Source organism: Cydia pomonella, chromosome 1 (assembly GCF_033807575.1).
Source record: "Cydia pomonella isolate Wapato2018A chromosome 1, ilCydPomo1, whole genome shotgun sequence".
Lineage (NCBI taxonomy): Eukaryota > Metazoa > Arthropoda > Insecta > Lepidoptera > Tortricidae > Cydia > Cydia pomonella.
This window is the reverse complement of record NC_084703.1, coordinates 23,643,067-23,660,416: the sequence shown is the minus strand read 5'-3', so window position 1 is coordinate 23,660,416 and position 17,350 is coordinate 23,643,067. Positions and strand designations below refer to the sequence as shown.

At 36.0% G+C, this 17,350-nt stretch overlaps 1 protein-coding gene across 1 annotated transcript; it reads right to left on the bottom strand.

Moving 5' to 3' along the window:
• Nucleotides 1-230: 230 nt before the first annotated feature.
• On the bottom strand, nt 231-16,364 carry LOC133518135 (protein henna). The gene is made up of 6 exons (XM_061851721.1): nt 16,219-16,364; nt 5,516-5,819; nt 4,375-4,734; nt 3,805-4,067; nt 3,420-3,649; nt 231-1,717 (listed from the first exon to the last, which is right to left on the bottom strand). The coding sequence occupies exons 1-6, from the start codon at nt 16,276-16,278 to the stop codon at nt 1,561-1,563; spliced, it is 1,374 nt and encodes a 457-aa protein (XP_061707705.1). The 5' UTR covers nt 16,279-16,364; the 3' UTR covers nt 231-1,560.
• Between the last annotated feature and the right edge of the window lie 986 nt (nt 16,365-17,350).

Sequence of the window (17,350 nt, the reverse complement as noted above, 5' to 3'; positions counted from 1 at the left end):
GAACTATTTCATATAAGTAGGTACAAATACCTACATAATTTAATTTGATATTATACTTGCTTAAAGATATTTATACCGAAATTCTATCACCTAATACCCTCAGTTTAACATATTATTTTAAATAAATTTCAAGCTTGATCGTGGTCACATTAAAGTCTTTAAAAAATAATATTCACTAAGTTCACTTTTAAACATTTTGCATACTCGTACCATGATAAATGAAACATGACTTAAAATATAAAATATTTTTATTTATTACTCATGTAATGGTCACTAAAGTCATTACTTACAACAGTATCCCATAATATGACATACATTCTTACAAGATAACTACCTGTTTTATAAAACAGATCTTGATCTAAATATAGGGACTTAGATTAACAAACCCTAATGCTCCATCAAAGTATTTTTTGCGAATTAGCCTTGCTCAGTAATAACCAAGTGCCAATGCCATCGTTCTAGTTTCCGAGTTATTTATATATGTTCCTTAATTATACTTACAAGTAAATCCACTAACTGATTAGTCTGCAATTCTAGTTCTAGGTGTCAATTATATCTACTATTGTAAGTTGTATTGTCCATCGAATATCATAGAACAACTTTATTATTACCTAATGTTTAAATTATGTAAATAGCTAATGATACTTAGTCATTTATCAAAAAACGTCAATGTATAACGTCGTCTATAGTTTGTTATGTGAACGCGATTCAACTTTTCGTCGTGGTAAGATTACATGCTTGATGAGTACTAGGTACTTTAAGACTTAATCTTGTACAAATTTATTGAATATAATTATGTTGATAAAAAATTAAATACTTTTTGAAATACCCCTAATATCCCTAGGTCTCTGCATACTTAAACTTAATGCAGTTGAGCACTATCTATAGGTACGCTATACTTAGTACTTGCCCCGATTTTAAAACGGAAGGAGCCATTGCAACCCTATTTTGGAATGGCAAGATTTTTTATAAATATACTGTACGTTTTCACACATTCACAAGATAATGACGTAATACGTAAGTAGGTATATAAGTAAATATAACCAGCGGGTAGATGAAGACTTCTTTTCATAGTTTCATAGGAATAAACATACTCAAGTATAGTATTTACAGTCTTTTATCTATACGTGTAAACTATTGACGCTTAACCATTTCTTCCTTTTTAGGGTTCCGTAGTCAACTAGGAACGCTTATAGTTTCGCCATGTCCGTCAGTCTGTCTGTCCGAGGCTTTGCTCCGTGGTCGTTAGTGCTAGAAAGATGAAATTTGGCATATAAATCAATAAAGCCGACAAAGTCGTACAATAAAATCTAAAAATTTAATTTTTTTAGGGTACTGATTATGCAAATTTACCGTATGTGAAAGGTACCGTTTTATACCTTGGTTAACAATCTTATTGTGACGGAAGAGTAACTACGGAACCCTACACTGAGCATGGCCCGACATACTCTTGGCCGGTTTTATTTAAACCTTACATTACTTCATACAAAACATTAACTATACAATTCTGATAATTAAATAGCTATACGTAACGCTAATCTTAAATTATACAAAGAGCACTTATAACTTTTCCATAGTATTAAGCAACATTTCCATGTCCTGGTGGATGCCGCGCAGCAGGTCCTTCATCTGCCGCACCGAGTCCAGGATGTCTATGCTCTGCGTGTACGGGTTGTATCGGACTCCGAAATCACGTGGAATCGTGGACGCGTATTTACTGTAAACAAAAACGTTGTAATTTTAGTCATTTATCATATTATTATATGATTTTTTCGTTCTCCTTCATCTTATAATATCTCTAGAAACATTATATTAAGATAAAGGATACTAAAGATGGAGCTCACACACTAAAATCACACCTCAACGTAACAACTGAAATAATAAATTGACAAACCAGGTCAAAATTGTCTTATATTGCGCTAGAATACTGTAAATTATTGACACAATCCCAGTTAAAACTAGTCTTTACCGAGGCCTTACGGAAAACTAGTTTAAACTAGGGTAGAGAAAACGCGTTTTCACTGAAGCGATATGGAAAACTAGTTTTAACTAGGGAAATCTCATTTCATTAAAATCCGGGTTTTAAAGTAACAGTATATATTTACGGTAGTGCCTAAAGTCGTAGAAAGCTGATATTTGGTATTTAAGCTAGTATTAGTACAAATACAACAAAAAAATCTAAAACTTTTACCCCCGAACCCCTTAAACTAGGGAATGAGGGTTCCCCAAATTTTGATGCTAGAGTCTGAATATGTATATAGGGACTCCTTGTTATAAATAATAAAATACGTATTTCAGGATTTTTAGTACATCACCCCCTACCCTTTAAATTAGGGGAAGGAATTACAAAAAGAAGTGAAATCCCACCAAACACATTTTCATGTAAAATGTTGCCAAAACGAAATCATAAGATAAGGGTCGCACTATGAAAAAGTTACCAGAACTCATGCTGAGCTAAGCTTCTAACTCTACAAGCCCTAATTTCACAAACACTACCCCTTAGTAAAAATATGTAGCTTGGCAGATTCGTTACTACAAGAACTATTGTACCTACTTATAACAAAAAAAAAGAAGTACCTATACTAAGTATAATTGGATACAGTACCATCTATCGGCAAATTGTCTTACTAATTTGTGCGATGTAAAGCACGTATGTTGGTTTTTCGAAGATAATTCTGTATCATGTGAACCGATTTCAAAAATTGATCCTTTATTTGAAAAAAGGTGTCTTTAATGTAATCTCATAGCAATGTTCAGTGTAATAAACACACTTATAGTTGGTTAAACTGAATTCGGAAAAGGTTTTTGTTTGTTAAAAAAAAACTTACCAAGATAAAGGTCAGATTTTTTCACATTTTCCTCAACAAATTGTTTTGGAATGGTCAATTTGAGCCTTAAAATGTAATACCACTTGTCACTAGACTATGAAATTTAGCCCCCTCTTCATATTGAGCATTACTCATAGTATTAAAAATAGAATAACAAAATATACTTTCAATGTGTCTGGGTTAGCGTTGTTCATAACTTTTCCAAATTTCAAATCGATAACTTAAGTGGTTCTCGAGATATTTAGCGTTGTGACAGGACGGACGGACGGACAGAGTAGCAATTGAGTAAGGGTTCTTTTTGTACCTTTTTGGTACAGAACCCTAAAAAGTAAGGAAAAGTGAATACATTTTTCACCTTACGCCCATCTGTGATGGTAGCGAAACGGCCAAGCCACATGATTTTGACTAAGAGGTAGAGTTTGTGAAGTTAGGGCTTGTAGAGTTAGAAGCTTGCGCTTGACTCTACATGAGATCTGATAAAAAAAAATTACACTACTACCCTTATGGTTTCGTCTTAGCAACATTTTACATGAAAATGTTTTTGGTGGGATGGATATATCTCGATAAATACGATACCTATAGTTAACTTACATCATTTTTTCCTTGGCATCTTCGAAGCTGTTAGCTACAAAGTAGACGGGCTGGTACTCCGTGATGGGGTACTTTTCCTCGCCGGTGACCTCGGGCTCGAAGTCGCGCAGCTCCGGCTTGCCCGACAAGCAGTACTGCAACTCGCCAAACGACGACAACAGCCCTGCCCCGAACGCCTTTAGCTTGCCTTCTTGTCGGCACAGACCGAACTCCACGGTAAACCAGAAGCACTGTAAATATTATTGTACACCTATTTCAATATAATCTCAACGACCGACTACAAACAAAAATTTTTTTACGAATATACATACATAATATAATCTGAGTTTGTCTCTCAGGAAGTACAAAAATGTCCAAGAAAGATCATAAAACCTATTTAACTAACGGTGGCTAATCGCTCGATGAAGTCATCTGGAGCTCCGAGAGAGGCCAAGCCGATTTCTTGCGAGAACTGAGCGAAGGCAGGATCAGCAAATAGCGGGGCGTGACCGAGCAACTCGTGGCAGACGTCGGGCTCCGGCGTGTAGAGTGGCCGCGAGTGGTGGCGGATGTACTGCGTGCTGTGAAACACGCGGAACGCCAGCCCCGCGAGGAAGTCGCGCGACGACAGCAGCCCCGCCACTGGCCGCAGGGTGAAGCCGGTGCAGTCTGCGGGTACAAAGCGTTATGACAGAACTACCAGGCTTTTGTCACGGAACAGGCAAACGAACAGTGATTTTATTAGGATTTAACATATAACTCTATTATTGATTATTAATAGATATCTTAATAAAAAATATAAATAAAAGATTAAGTACATAAACTGTTGTCAGCATCAAGGCTGTTCTTAAAATATGCGAGATTACAAAATAATAAAGGTAAATTAGTTTGTTTACATTATTCATAATTTCTATTGAACTCCACTTTATAGTATTTACAATAAAAAACACGTTTCTTTATTATCTTAATTACTAACCTTTTAGGAAATTAGATACATCCTCCAATTGAGGAATGTTATCTTCTCTATATCCGCAGTTCTCAATCAGCAAAGGAAACACGTGGTTGTGCTCCTTGCAAGCATGCGTCGGATAGAGCTCAGTGAGCTTCCTGAATACCACGCCCCAAGTGGCGATCTCCTGCGGGCTGTAGTTGACGTGCGGTAGCGGCTGACCGTGCCGGTAGTTGTAAGCGATGTCTGCGAAGTACTTGCGCCGCGCGCGGTACTCGGGGTCCGTAAAGCCTGGGTGATCTGCGTCTAACTCCGAGCCGTACGAAAGAATTTGGTTGGCGAATCTGTCCAAGTCACGAATACGTCTGGGAAACCACGGCACGGCAGCTGTAACAAACATACAAATGGCAGTTACCTACTAATAAGTACATACATCAGCCTGGGAACTGAACCTTATACCTGTACTGGGTAAAATTTACTCAAGGTGTAGGATTATTGCCATTATTACAACTAACAACAGGTACCTATACCCACACAAGAACCATGTTTTTAGTTGATGTTGTATGTAGGTATATGTTTGTATTAGAATTGGGGTGTGAAAATTACCCGAAATAGATCAAGAACTTCCATGTGTTACATTGCGGAATTTGATTGATCAACTGAATTCTTTGTACTCTGTATATAGTTTGCGATGTCTCGAATATTGTATGCAAAGTCTCGCTGCTCAACTACTAATAATCAAAAATAGTAAGATTTTTGTCCAAAATGTTATTTTTGATACAAGCTTTTATCCCAACAGGCAACAATACTCATCGAATCAAACGCTAACACAATTAGGTTGCGTTGTTTTATTACAGAGTTCCTATCTATATGGCCACCCAACTGACATATAATATGTATGTGAAGTTTCAGCACAATCGAATAATGGGAATTCGGTCTAATTTAGCTTGCAAAGTTTGACTCGAACATACCTGGATACAAACAATGCAAGTTAAATAATAGCTTGTAGAAATGGACGTTATAAAATACTTTAGATAGGTATTACCTAAAAATGTGCGATGAGACGTCTACCATTTCCCCGGTTATTGAATATTACTTAACACAATATTTGGATATCTCTCTACCTACCTACCTAGTTAAAATATCTCTAGTAAAAATATTAACTTACATCTATTGTCCTTGTAATTTCTGGAAATGATGTTAAGGTATCCAACGTTCTTTTTGAGGTCTTCTAAGGCAGCCCCAAAATCGCCGGTGCCATGTTCACACTCCACCATGAACTCGTACCCCGGGCGCCTGGCCGAAGACCGGGACTCAATATGGCTGAGGTTCACCCCATGTGAAGAAAAAATGCTTAAAAACTTGGCCAAGCAACCAGCTTGGTCGGGTGATTCAGCCGAAAACAATAACCACGTAGATTTCGCGGAATCACGACCCTCCTTTATGTAGTTTCCACCGTGCATCAATTTTGGCTGGAAAAAAATGTATCAATAAGTACAAGTGCGGATGGGTATTAAAATTGCCTCATGGATGCCAAATTAGTACACCAAATTTTAAAACTTGTTACCGAAACGAATAATTATTCGAACATGGAAACAGTTATTTGTTTTACAAGGGGGCAAAGTTGTTGTTTAACCGCTCGTGCTAATATTGATACCCGAGCAAGCGAAAGATTCCAAAATTGAACCACGAGCGAAGCGAGTGGTTCGAGAAGTGGAATCTTGCGCGTTGCGAGGGTTTTAAGGCACGAGGGTTAAACAAACTTTCCCTCCGCGTTAAACACAAAATTTTTCACCACACCAACGCGAGGAAAATACTAATTATGAAATACCAAAGAAATCAAACCAAATCAAATCCAAATGAACGTAATAAAAAATGTATCATTCACAATCATAATTTAAAAGTTAATTTCACCAGCTAACATAAGGAAACCACTTAAAATTTGAATCTGATTACATTGCCCCACATGTGGATAAAATGCAATTTTCTCATTAGTTTTTGAACAATCAAGAGGGCCTTTACCAGTTGGTGTGGTGAAAAACTATTTTTTATATAAACTGAAATAGATGTCATATATATATTTAAAAAACCGATCAAGTGAAATCAGAAATCATAGCATTTATTCGTGATAAACTATGACATACAAAAGTATAACAACATAACAAAAGAAAGAAACATATATAATAAATAAATAGTTTACCACGAAATGGTCCCGCCTCAGCATTAATGCTAACCCAAAAGTGCGAGTTCGTTTTATTCGTGCACCGAGGGTTCTATACAAACTTAGAATTATCTCGTGTAGCTATAAAGGCGAAAGACTTTTGATAAGTACCTATACTAAACATAATTGTGTACAGCGCCATCTATCGGCAAATTGTCTCACTAATTTGCGCAATGTAATGTACGTATGTTGGTTTTTCGAGGATAATTCTCTATCATGTGAATCGATTTCAAAAATTGATCTTTTATTTGAAAAAAAGTGTAATGTAATCTCATAGCAATTTCCAGAGTAATAAACGCTCTTATAGTAGGTTTAATTGCAAACTGAATTCGGAAATGTTTTTTGTTAATGAATAAAAAATTTACCAAGATAGAGGTCTTATTATATTTTTCCTGTAAAATTTATAGTAATATTAATATTATGTAAAAAATTAATATTTTTTCTTTGGTAAACTTCGGAGATAAGGGGGGAGAATGGTATTTTGTTTCGCATTTTCCTCCATAAATCAATTTATTTCCACTACTAAAAAATAATAAACAATTATTTTGTAATGGTGAATTTGAGTTCTTTCAAATGATACCCCACTCGACTTGACTAGACTTTGAAATATTGGCCCCTCTTCATATTGGACATTTCCCATAGTTATTAAAAAAAAAACTTACTTTCAATGTGTCTGAGTTAGCGTTGTTCATAACTATTCCAAATTTCAAGTCGATAGCTTAAGTGGTTCTCGAGATATTTAGCGTTGTGACAGACGGACGGACTGACAGACAGAGTCGCACCATAAGGGTTCCTTTTGTACCTTTTTGGTACGGAACCCCAAAAAGTGAGTCTTATTTTCTTTAATATATGACATCTATTTCAGTTTATAATTTATACTTATAGTTCTTGTCATCCACGATAACGCGCAGATTTGTCAAATATAACCTTTAATAACCTGACCTGGCACGCGTCGTCGTGAATGACACGATCTATAGCAGTGTGACTACTTAAAAACAGAAATCAAAATAGTTGTTATAAATAATTATCATATATATATATATATATATATATATATATATATTTTTTTAGGTAGGACAAATCAAGTTTATTGATATAGGTATATATAAATATTCTTTTTTTTAATGATTAATGTCAGCCTATCATTCGTAGATGACAAACTTCTCATTGATAACGTATAACGTATCACCCTATAAAATAATGAATTCAGGTTACATCAAGAATTAGTAACGAGATAACCTCCGACCCCGATCACTCTCTGTGTTTAATTCAGAGCATTGACGACATATTACTTATACTATATAACATACCAGTTCTTACTCGTGGTAGATAAAAGGGCATTTAGGTACAAACTCTCAGATCTAAATTCTAAATACGAGTAATAATACATTTTCACGTCAGCAGCTCGAACAAGGGTAATTTGCTGCTTAAAAACAGTGAGCAAAATCGCATTTTGCTCACCGAGTGAGACAAAATAACATTCAAGTGACCTTTAGATTCGAATGTCATTTCAACGTGCGGGGCCTAATACAAGTTCGAAATATTTGGATTCTATTGTCTTTATCCCTTTAACGTCATTAGCAAAAAGAAAGAGACAAACAAGTGCATACGTAATTCAACGGTATATTGACGGTTTATAATAGACCCCCGAAATAAGTCAGACCGCATCGTTCCAAAACACCCTACGAGTCTTCATTCGTAATAATTAATTAATGAAATAAAAGTTTAAAATTTAATAAATACACCATATTTTACGTATTTTATTATACAATCAAAACAATGAACTTATACAAATTTACGCAATTGTTACGCAGTAAATAATTCCATTTAACTACTTTTAACGATCTCTACTATAGTTGACAAATAGTAGTGTCCGCAATTCGGACCGGATCTTACAAAGTTTTTTTTTACAAAAAAAAAGTTGTCGATTGAACTGTCAATTGATGTTCGTTAATTCATTATTTTCGGATTATTTTATTGAAATTTTTTTCGTTTTGTTTTATTGCGGTAATTATAGTTAATTGTTAGAATACCTTCAGAAAACATGAGTCAAATAGTGATCCGTCCGTCTGGATAACATTTTTTCAGGTTGTATTTTTTGATGGCTGACTGATGTGAAAAATTTTGTGTACTACACGAGATCAAAGTTATTTACATCTCGTGCGCTTTTGAGTCCCTTACTTCGCTCAAGATTCTAAATTATAGAATCTTTCGCTTGCACGGGACTCAAAACAAGCACTCGAAGAAATATCAAACTTTGCTCTCTTGTTGTACAAATACCTATTTCATCACACTTGCTTGAAAAAGATCTTATTTTCAACGGGAGTTATGGATTATGATAAAAGACTATAACTCCCGAGGGAGCTATATCTTTTTTTTATTGTGTCACTAATTCATACGAAACAATGACGTTTATAATTCATTTTTATTGTTGACTTTAAAAATATTTAATTTGACAAATATTTTTACAGAATTTTCAATCGTAGCTGAATGCCGGATAGGTCTGTGCCTTCGATCGATGCCTATGCTGTCAAATAATGACAATATGGCGGACGAATGTTTGAAATTATTTCACTTAATATTTAGTTCTTTCTTCGCATGTGTGATGAAAAATATTGGATGTAACTCGAGGGATAAGAATATTGCAAATTCCGATCTTTAATGCACTTCAGCCTGCGGCTATCGTGCATCTACAGACCTCGTTTGCAAAATTTCACTTACCCCCCTCGTTACCTCAAACACATACACAATTAAATAAGAAAATATGTAGTAGCGCCACTACTAAGTAAAGCTGTCAGTTCTGTCGCGTAACATACATGGGATTCGGGCTCCGTAAATTCTTTATGTAGCGGAATGAAGTATCATATACAATATATTACAATACAATACAAATATTCTTTTTTGCTCACCAATAACAATTGAAACATTACTTACAACATTTTAAGCATATAACTTGAACTATGGTAGAACAAGCGGTCTTATCGCTAAAAAGTGATTTCTTCCAGACAACCTTTGGGTAGTCTAATAGGTATTGTTTTTTATGCATTTATTGCTTAGACAGCTGAAGACTGAAGATATTTGAAATAATTGTAAAATAAATATTTTAGTCCTGACAGTTGAAGTTTAAGCCTGTGTTGTAAATGTTTATTTACATACCAGTGTAAGTAATGTGAGTGTAATTAAGTGATTTTTTATATATTCACTCATACTCATGCTCTGAAAGCGGGTCGTTGTTGTTCTCAAAAGTGTGCAGAAAATGATACGTTTCTAGAGCACTGTACTTTCTGAGTACGTTTTTTTACGATAAGAAATTAAAATTTTGGTTTTAAATGGATATTTTGTCCAACTTCCATTCTGGTAATTAACTCTCCATCCCATAAATACTGATATTTTTACCTAAATATTGAAAATACCCTCAAGAAATACTACTAAAATATTTTACTTTCCTCGTATTCGAAACGAAAAGTAGTGTTTAACTCGGGAGAAAGGCACCATTTCAGACTATTGGTCAAACTACCTGCCTCGACAGAAATGGGTGTCTTTAAACCCTTGGCTAACAATCTATTATTTCAAAGTAGTCTTTCCCATCACGGAACAATGGTGTTCCGGATCTTTGGGAGGCCTGCGCGGAGCCAAAGCTAACATGTAGAGGCTCTTTTGACACTGTAATGAAATGTAAGGGGTACACCGAGCAGATGCTGCCCTTGCCCGTGTCATGGGACGCACGCAGAGGCAGCACCTGCCAGGGTCTAAGGACTATTTGAGAGTTGATGGAATCTAAAATGTTCTGGGCTATCAGGTGAAAGCGATGGACTGGGCTATGGGTTAAAAAACCGGACGCCTGCCTAATAAAACGGTATTAAATTTTATTTCCGGCAGACGGTGACTCGCCCCCACAAGATGGGCCCCCACAAAAAGCGACATCTAGGATGGCTCAAAGACAAAACCGGTGTGAGCGGCTCAGGGGTGTTGAGAGGTGTACGCCGCTTTCTATTCATCGGCTGTGAGCAGCCACTGTGCCAACTCGCATCTTATGCAATTTTTCACTTCCACCCCTGGAGTTTAAAGCTCTAACGACTCCACTCTGGCCGGCCGGCTAAGGCAAGCCAGAGGCAGAGAATCCTGTCCCACCCACCCTCCTTACCCTCCCCAAGAGCACTCGGGTACGTGAGGTTGCTACTCCCACAGCAACAGCTCGCCACAAGCTGCCCTGCTATGACTGATTGCAGTGGTAAAACCATAGTAGTGATTATTAATAGACTTGTGATTAATGATTGTATTACATTACTAGATATGCAATATATAATGTATGACATAACATAAAAATCACTCTTGCCAAGTTGCAACTCTTGTGAATAAATGTTAGTTTAAATCAACATACAGGTATAACTCAGTTAACAATATCAACACATCAAGAGGAAAAAAAGATATGTTTAACTTTAGTTAATTACCCATGTCAATAATTATACAAAAACAAAGTAATAACATAATGTTTTGCATCAATTTGTTGTGTTTATATTCATATATTCAGTCAATTTGAGATAACTGTAAAAAGTATATGTACTAAGGTCAAAGTTATTGTAAATATTTCTAGCACGAGTGCTGATTAGACAGAACACTTTACCTTTTGCAGTCTGTAAAATGGCCGTCCATTCCATTTTATTTTGAACATATATTTTGACAAATCTGTACCCCTAGTGTAAATAAATTCGATTTTGAAACGTGACGTACGCGTTTGCGTTTAGTCTCATTTTGTATTGGATTTAGAACGAGCGCGCCAAGCGGGACGTTTTGGAAACTTAAAATCCTATACAAAATGACAGTTAACGCAAACGCGTTCGTCACGTTATGATGTCGATTAAATTTACACTAGGGGTACAGAACCTTTAGTGTAAATGACGTGACGTACGCGTTTGCGTTAAGTATCATTTTGTATGGGATTTAGGAACAGTGCGCCAAGCGGGACGTTATGGAAACTCAAAATCCCATACAGAATGAGACTTAACGCAAACACGTACGTCACGTTTCGCTATCGAATAAATTTACACTAGGGGTACAGAATTATACTTGTTTTGGAAATAACGAATCGTGAGCGGCTAAGTAGATGACGATGAGGAATCAAATTGGCATTGGCACATTATATTCTGAGTAGGTTCATGAATGTAAGTATTCAGAATACCGGATCAAAATTATTACATACCTATCTATTCCCAAAATATAATAACGAGTGTCACATATATTAAATAACGTGTTTTTATATAGCCTTTTTATATAGTACTAAAAAAACCGACTTCATTGAGGGAGACCGGTGAAAGAACGATTATTTTAGATTTTAGATTTCATACAATGAAATTAAAAAGACAGCATCCTACGCCTAATTATGTGGAAAAGGAGGTAACATGTTTTTTTTTGCCACTGCACCCACCTTGACACATTTCAGATTTGCCCTATGGTTGACTGGTAAGATACCCGCAATAGGGTATTCGACTGTATTTAAAATAAATTATTTCACACCAGGCATGAAATAAAGCACCAGATAATTATTAAAAAAAAACTAAATAGGATAGAAATATAAAAATGTGCCTTGAAAACCTAACTGCTTGGCAAAGAGAGACTTAATGCCTTAGGCATTCTGTACCAGTCAACCAATGGGTTGTTATCTCGCCGTGTCATCACAATACGCACCTCTCACGTGATCCACGGCGCCGGAGGCCTCTTCAACCCTACTGTGCGTATAGGCGCATGAATGTCAAAAAGCTTAAGAACAGATGAGTTAAGGGCTGACACCGCTTCATCAACTGCCTTCATATATGCCTTTAATATTTAAGGAGTTCCCTCGAGTCCTCATGGACCCCATCGTCAGAACTCGAACTTGTCAAAAATTTGTCTTGAAAATCTAATATACTTAACAATCACAGCGAAGAGGAAAAATCGCCAAACGTGTACTATGCGTCGTCGAAGAGTTCCATTCTGATCATAATCAGCAGTTCCACTTCATCAAATGTCACTTTTCTTAAATGTAAATGCTTGATTTGTCAACGAAAATACAAAAATCACTATATGTATGCCTTTCATATTTAAAGAGTTCCCTCGATTCCTCATGGACCCCATCGTCAGAACTGGAACTTGACAAAAATTTGTTTTGAAAATTTAATTTACTTAACAAACACAGCGAAGAGGAGAAATCGCCAAACGTGTACTATGCGTCGTTGAAGAGTTCCATTCTGATCATCATCAGCAGTTCCACTTCATCAAATGTCACTTTTTTAAATGTAAATGCTTGATTTGTTACAGAAAATACAAAAATCACTATATGTATGCCTTTCACATTTGAAGATTCCCTCGATTCCTCATGGATCTCATCATCAAAAATGAGTTTTGAAAAAACGGGACCAATCTGTATATATATAGATTCAACCAAAAAAATAATTTTCAAAATCGGTTCAGAAATGACGGAGTTATGGAGTAACAAAAATTAAAAAAAAACATACAACCGAATTGATAACCTCCTCTTTTGAAATCTTGAAGTCGGTTAAAAATAGTGGGCATATTTTATCAGACGGACTGTGCGTTATGAATTAATTAATATAAGATGTCAAAACATTCGAAGATAACCGCCTCACTAGTCTAGACATAAAACGCCAGTTACGTAAAGAGAGACCTAAGTCCTCCTACGTGTACACGTTCAACGCAGCTGGCCAACTTTATTGTCACGCGTGCAATAGAGTATTTAAGAGCAAGTTCTAAGCCACATTAGGGCTCATGCTAGACAACGTCCATAATGTGTTTATTTGGGGTCGCCGTCATCGAAAACGATGAGGAGGACTATAATATAGGATGTCAATGATGAAATTTGGAATGTAAGTTTATTTCGTGGGTAGTTATCATAAATAATAATATATGTTCATATTTTACGTTTTACTCAAATATCTCGATACAAAACTAGAGAGAAAATAAATTACCTATCAAGTTCTAGTTCTACTCGTATCTTATTTTACCTTATACCTTTAATACATACAAAAACTCAGAAATGCGCGTTTTCCCTGAGATAAGACCTAGACTGACTTCATCGAAATCGTTAGAGCCGTTTCCGAGATCCCCGAAATAAATATATATATAAATATACAAGAGTTGCTCGTTTAAAGGTATAAGATATATGTATACTCGTATACTTGATCTCGGAAATGGCTAACGATTTCGATGAAATTTTGTATAAAAATGGCAAAAAACGGAACCCTTATATTAGGGTTCCGTAGTCAAATGGCAAAAAACGGAACCCTTATAGATTCGTCATGTCCATCTGTCTGTCCGTTTATGTCACAGCCACTTTTTTCCGAAACTATAAGAACTATACTGTTCAAACTTGGTAAGTAGATGTATTCTACGAACCGCATTAAGGTTTTCACACAAAAATAGAAAACAAAAACAATAAATTTTGGGGGTTCCCCATACTTAGAACTGAAACTCAAAAAAAAAATTTCTTCAAATCCATACATGTGGGATAGATACCCCAAATGTGATAGATTTTCAAAAATGATATTGAGATTTCTAATATCATTTTTTTCTAAACTGAATAGTTTGCGCGAGAGACACTTCCAAAGTGGTAAAATGTGTGCCCCCCCCCCCTGTAACTTCTAAAATAAGAGAATGATAAAACTAAAAAAAATATATGATGTACATTACTATGCAAACTTCCACCGAAAATTGGTTTGAACGAGATCTAGTAAGTAGTTTTTTTTAATACGTCATAAATGGTACGGAACCCTTCATGGGCGAGTCCGACTCGCACAGGGCGAGTCCGCTTTTTTAGGTTGTCAAAATTTTAATTAGCAATCTGTAGTAAGTTCATCGACTCGAAACCTGATTTCCAGACTATCGCTCGATTGAAAAAAACACGAACACATACCTTCAAAATTTAACAAATTTTTCACGAAAGCTAAAAAATATGAAAACTGCTCATAAAAATGCGCAATTTTATTTTTAATCGAACTCACGATTACTTTTTTAGGGTTCCGTAGTGAACTAGAAACCCTTATCCGTTCGCAATGTCTGTCTTTTCGTCCGCGGCTTTCCTCCGTGATCGTTAATGCTTGCAATTTGGCATGAATACGTAAATAATGTTTTCATGATACATTTTTTTCGCTTTTAGCCCATGATGTGTATCGTTGAATAGCGGCCCGACTCGAAGAATGATTAAGACACGGTTAAGATCTTTAAAAGATCGATAACTAAACGACATTGACGTTTATTTTTATTCCGCTGCGATCCCAATAAGATATATCTACGATATTTCTAACGTCAAAGTGACATTGGTTGCCCGAATCGAGCTGCTTCGGTCAATTATACGACATACAAACCCTATCAAAATATTCAAAATGAGAACTTATCTAAAACAGCGGCTGCAGTACGGTCGCATTTTTATCACTTGTCACTTTGCCTGTCACTTTCTAGCGAATATGTAAGTGCGAAAGTGATAGGCATAGTGACAAGTGATAAAAATGCGACCATGCTACAGCTGTTGAACTTATCGTTATCGTATATTATTCTTCGAATAGGGCCGTAGGTCTATCAAAACGAATAAGGGTCTCCAACAACCGTTTTTTTGATAATGTGATTTTTTCGGAAATAATCGCTGCAGAAGTAATAAAATATGTGCCGCCCCCTCGAACTTTTGAATCATGTATCCAAAAATATGAAAAGAATCATAAAACAAAAACTTTATTAATATTTTCAATAAAAACTATAGCGAAAATGATCGGTCCACCCGTTTTCGGGGTATTGCAAAAAGTCTTCTGTTCTTAGTAAAAAGACGTGCATAGCGCTGTGAAGGTATACTCACTAATACTTGTAATAAATATCGACAGAATGATAATAACGGAACCCTAAACTGAGCATGGCGCGACATGCTCTTAGCAGTTTTTTTTAACTTACATTTTTTTATTCAAAAGTCGCACAGCCATCTCGCTCATACTTACGCTCAGTGGGAGTGAGAGAAAAACGTTAAATCACGGGGCCTTAAGTAGCTATGTTCAATTGTACAGTATGCTTGCTTATTTTGGGTTTTCAACTCTCAACTAACTAGGATAATCTCTAATCTTCTTGAATTCATAGATGATAATGACTGAAATTTATGGTAATATGCTTTATCATTATGCTTCTAAATGATTATTTACGGATTTATTTACATACCGAAAAAAAGAGAAAATAGATTGAACGCTGGGAGTTGCTCGATTATAATTCACAACATTTATATGAGTCGCGGAGCTGTCTGAGCTGATATTATAAGTAGTTTTGTGGATCATAACTTAATTATGGCTGAATTTTTAGTATCGATCGATATAAGTTAATTCATAACGTGTAGCTCAGTAAAAGTTGGATACTTAGTGTCAGTGAATATAGAAACAACACCATGCAGTTATATATGTCTGGAGTTACGTTATTGTTTCATTTATGTTCTTCCGCAATCTGCTGGCTGACGGGTCACCGCAATAAAAGGGTTGATCTACCCAAAAAGTAAAACGTTCGCTGCTGAAATCTTTAAAATCGTAGATTTACGTGGTAAAAAATGTTTTATTGTTAATAATCAATAAATCACGTGCCTAGTATATAAATAAATATTTAACATATTCTGATTAAACTTAGCCACTTACCTTGTCTGGCGGCGAAGAAGACAGATTGTCTTGATTTTGGGGAGCTTTGGATACCTCCATTTTGAAAGTGTATTGTGCGAGCGTAAGTGTTCCCTCGCGAGCTGCTACGTAAACAACCGGCTAGCACTCGCGCGCAGCTTTTATGTCGCTTATACCGTGACGTCATCTCGATAAAAGCCACTTAAAAACATACAACATCCTAGTGCATAACTGATTAAGGGTCGGTTACACCAAACCGTCTGTCTTCAAAGCTTTCGCTAAATTTGACTGTATGAGAAGTTTCAAGTTCACTGCTTAGTGGCGTTGATCAGCCCGTTAATTGCAGTTGCTACAACTGGTTTAATTTTGCAGTGAAATCGTTAAATACGTATTACATACAACTTTATTTGTTACCTAATTACTTAACTGGTCATAGAAGAATTTTATTGACTAGGCGTGAAGAACATCTTCAAATATTATAGTCATTATATCCAACTGTACAAGTTGCTAAAGGTTATCTCATATATAAAAAAAAGTACCGCGTCCAAACGCACACAGACCGAGCTCGTTGGCCTCGACATATCTACGCCTCAAATCAACTCAGTGGTCGATGCAACAAGCGTTTAGAATTGCGTTACTTGATATCTTATTTTCCTTCAAAAACACACTGCATGTACTCAGTCTTATGTAAACAGTAATGAGTGACTACAACGAGCACACGTAATAGTAACTACATGTAGAGGTACGTGGGGCAATCTCACAAAATGCAGCTTATCCCCGAACTCCTTGTCAATAAGGAGACCACCAGGAGACTCTCTCTCTGTCTCTCATCGAACTCAATCAAGATCTATATTCGATAAAGGCAGTTCAAAAACACAACGTGCATCTAAATCGAGAGCACTCTTGTTTTTGGCAAGTTACACAAACTCAAATCACAAGGTAAAATCGAAGAATCCCACCGAACCAGAACCAGATTCCTCTGAGATCACATTGAAGGTTCTCACCTCCGTTAAAAAGAAGATCCTCAAACTGGCGTTAGGTAGCAGTGAACCAACATTGATTAAGGAAAATAATTCCTCCCTCTTTTTTGTTTACAAATGGAAATGGACAGAAAATTAGGAATTAAAACACAAAATATTACTGTGCTAATCTG

What these genes read in the sequence shown, in the direction of transcription:
- LOC133518135 (XM_061851721.1), bottom strand. Translation starts at nt 16,278, where the DNA reads ATGGAGGTATCCAAAGCTCCCCAAAATCAAGACAATCTGTCTTCTTCG. An exon ending in TCATCGAGCGATTAGCCACC is followed by an intron (nt 3,650 to 3,804) that starts GTTAGTTAAATA and finishes TAATATTTACAG; the next exon opens with TGCTTCTGGTTTACCGTGGA. An exon ending in GATGCCAAGGAAAAAATGAT is followed by an intron (nt 1,718 to 3,419) that starts GTAAGTTAACTA and finishes TTTTGTTTACAG; the next exon opens with TAAATACGCGTCCACGATTC.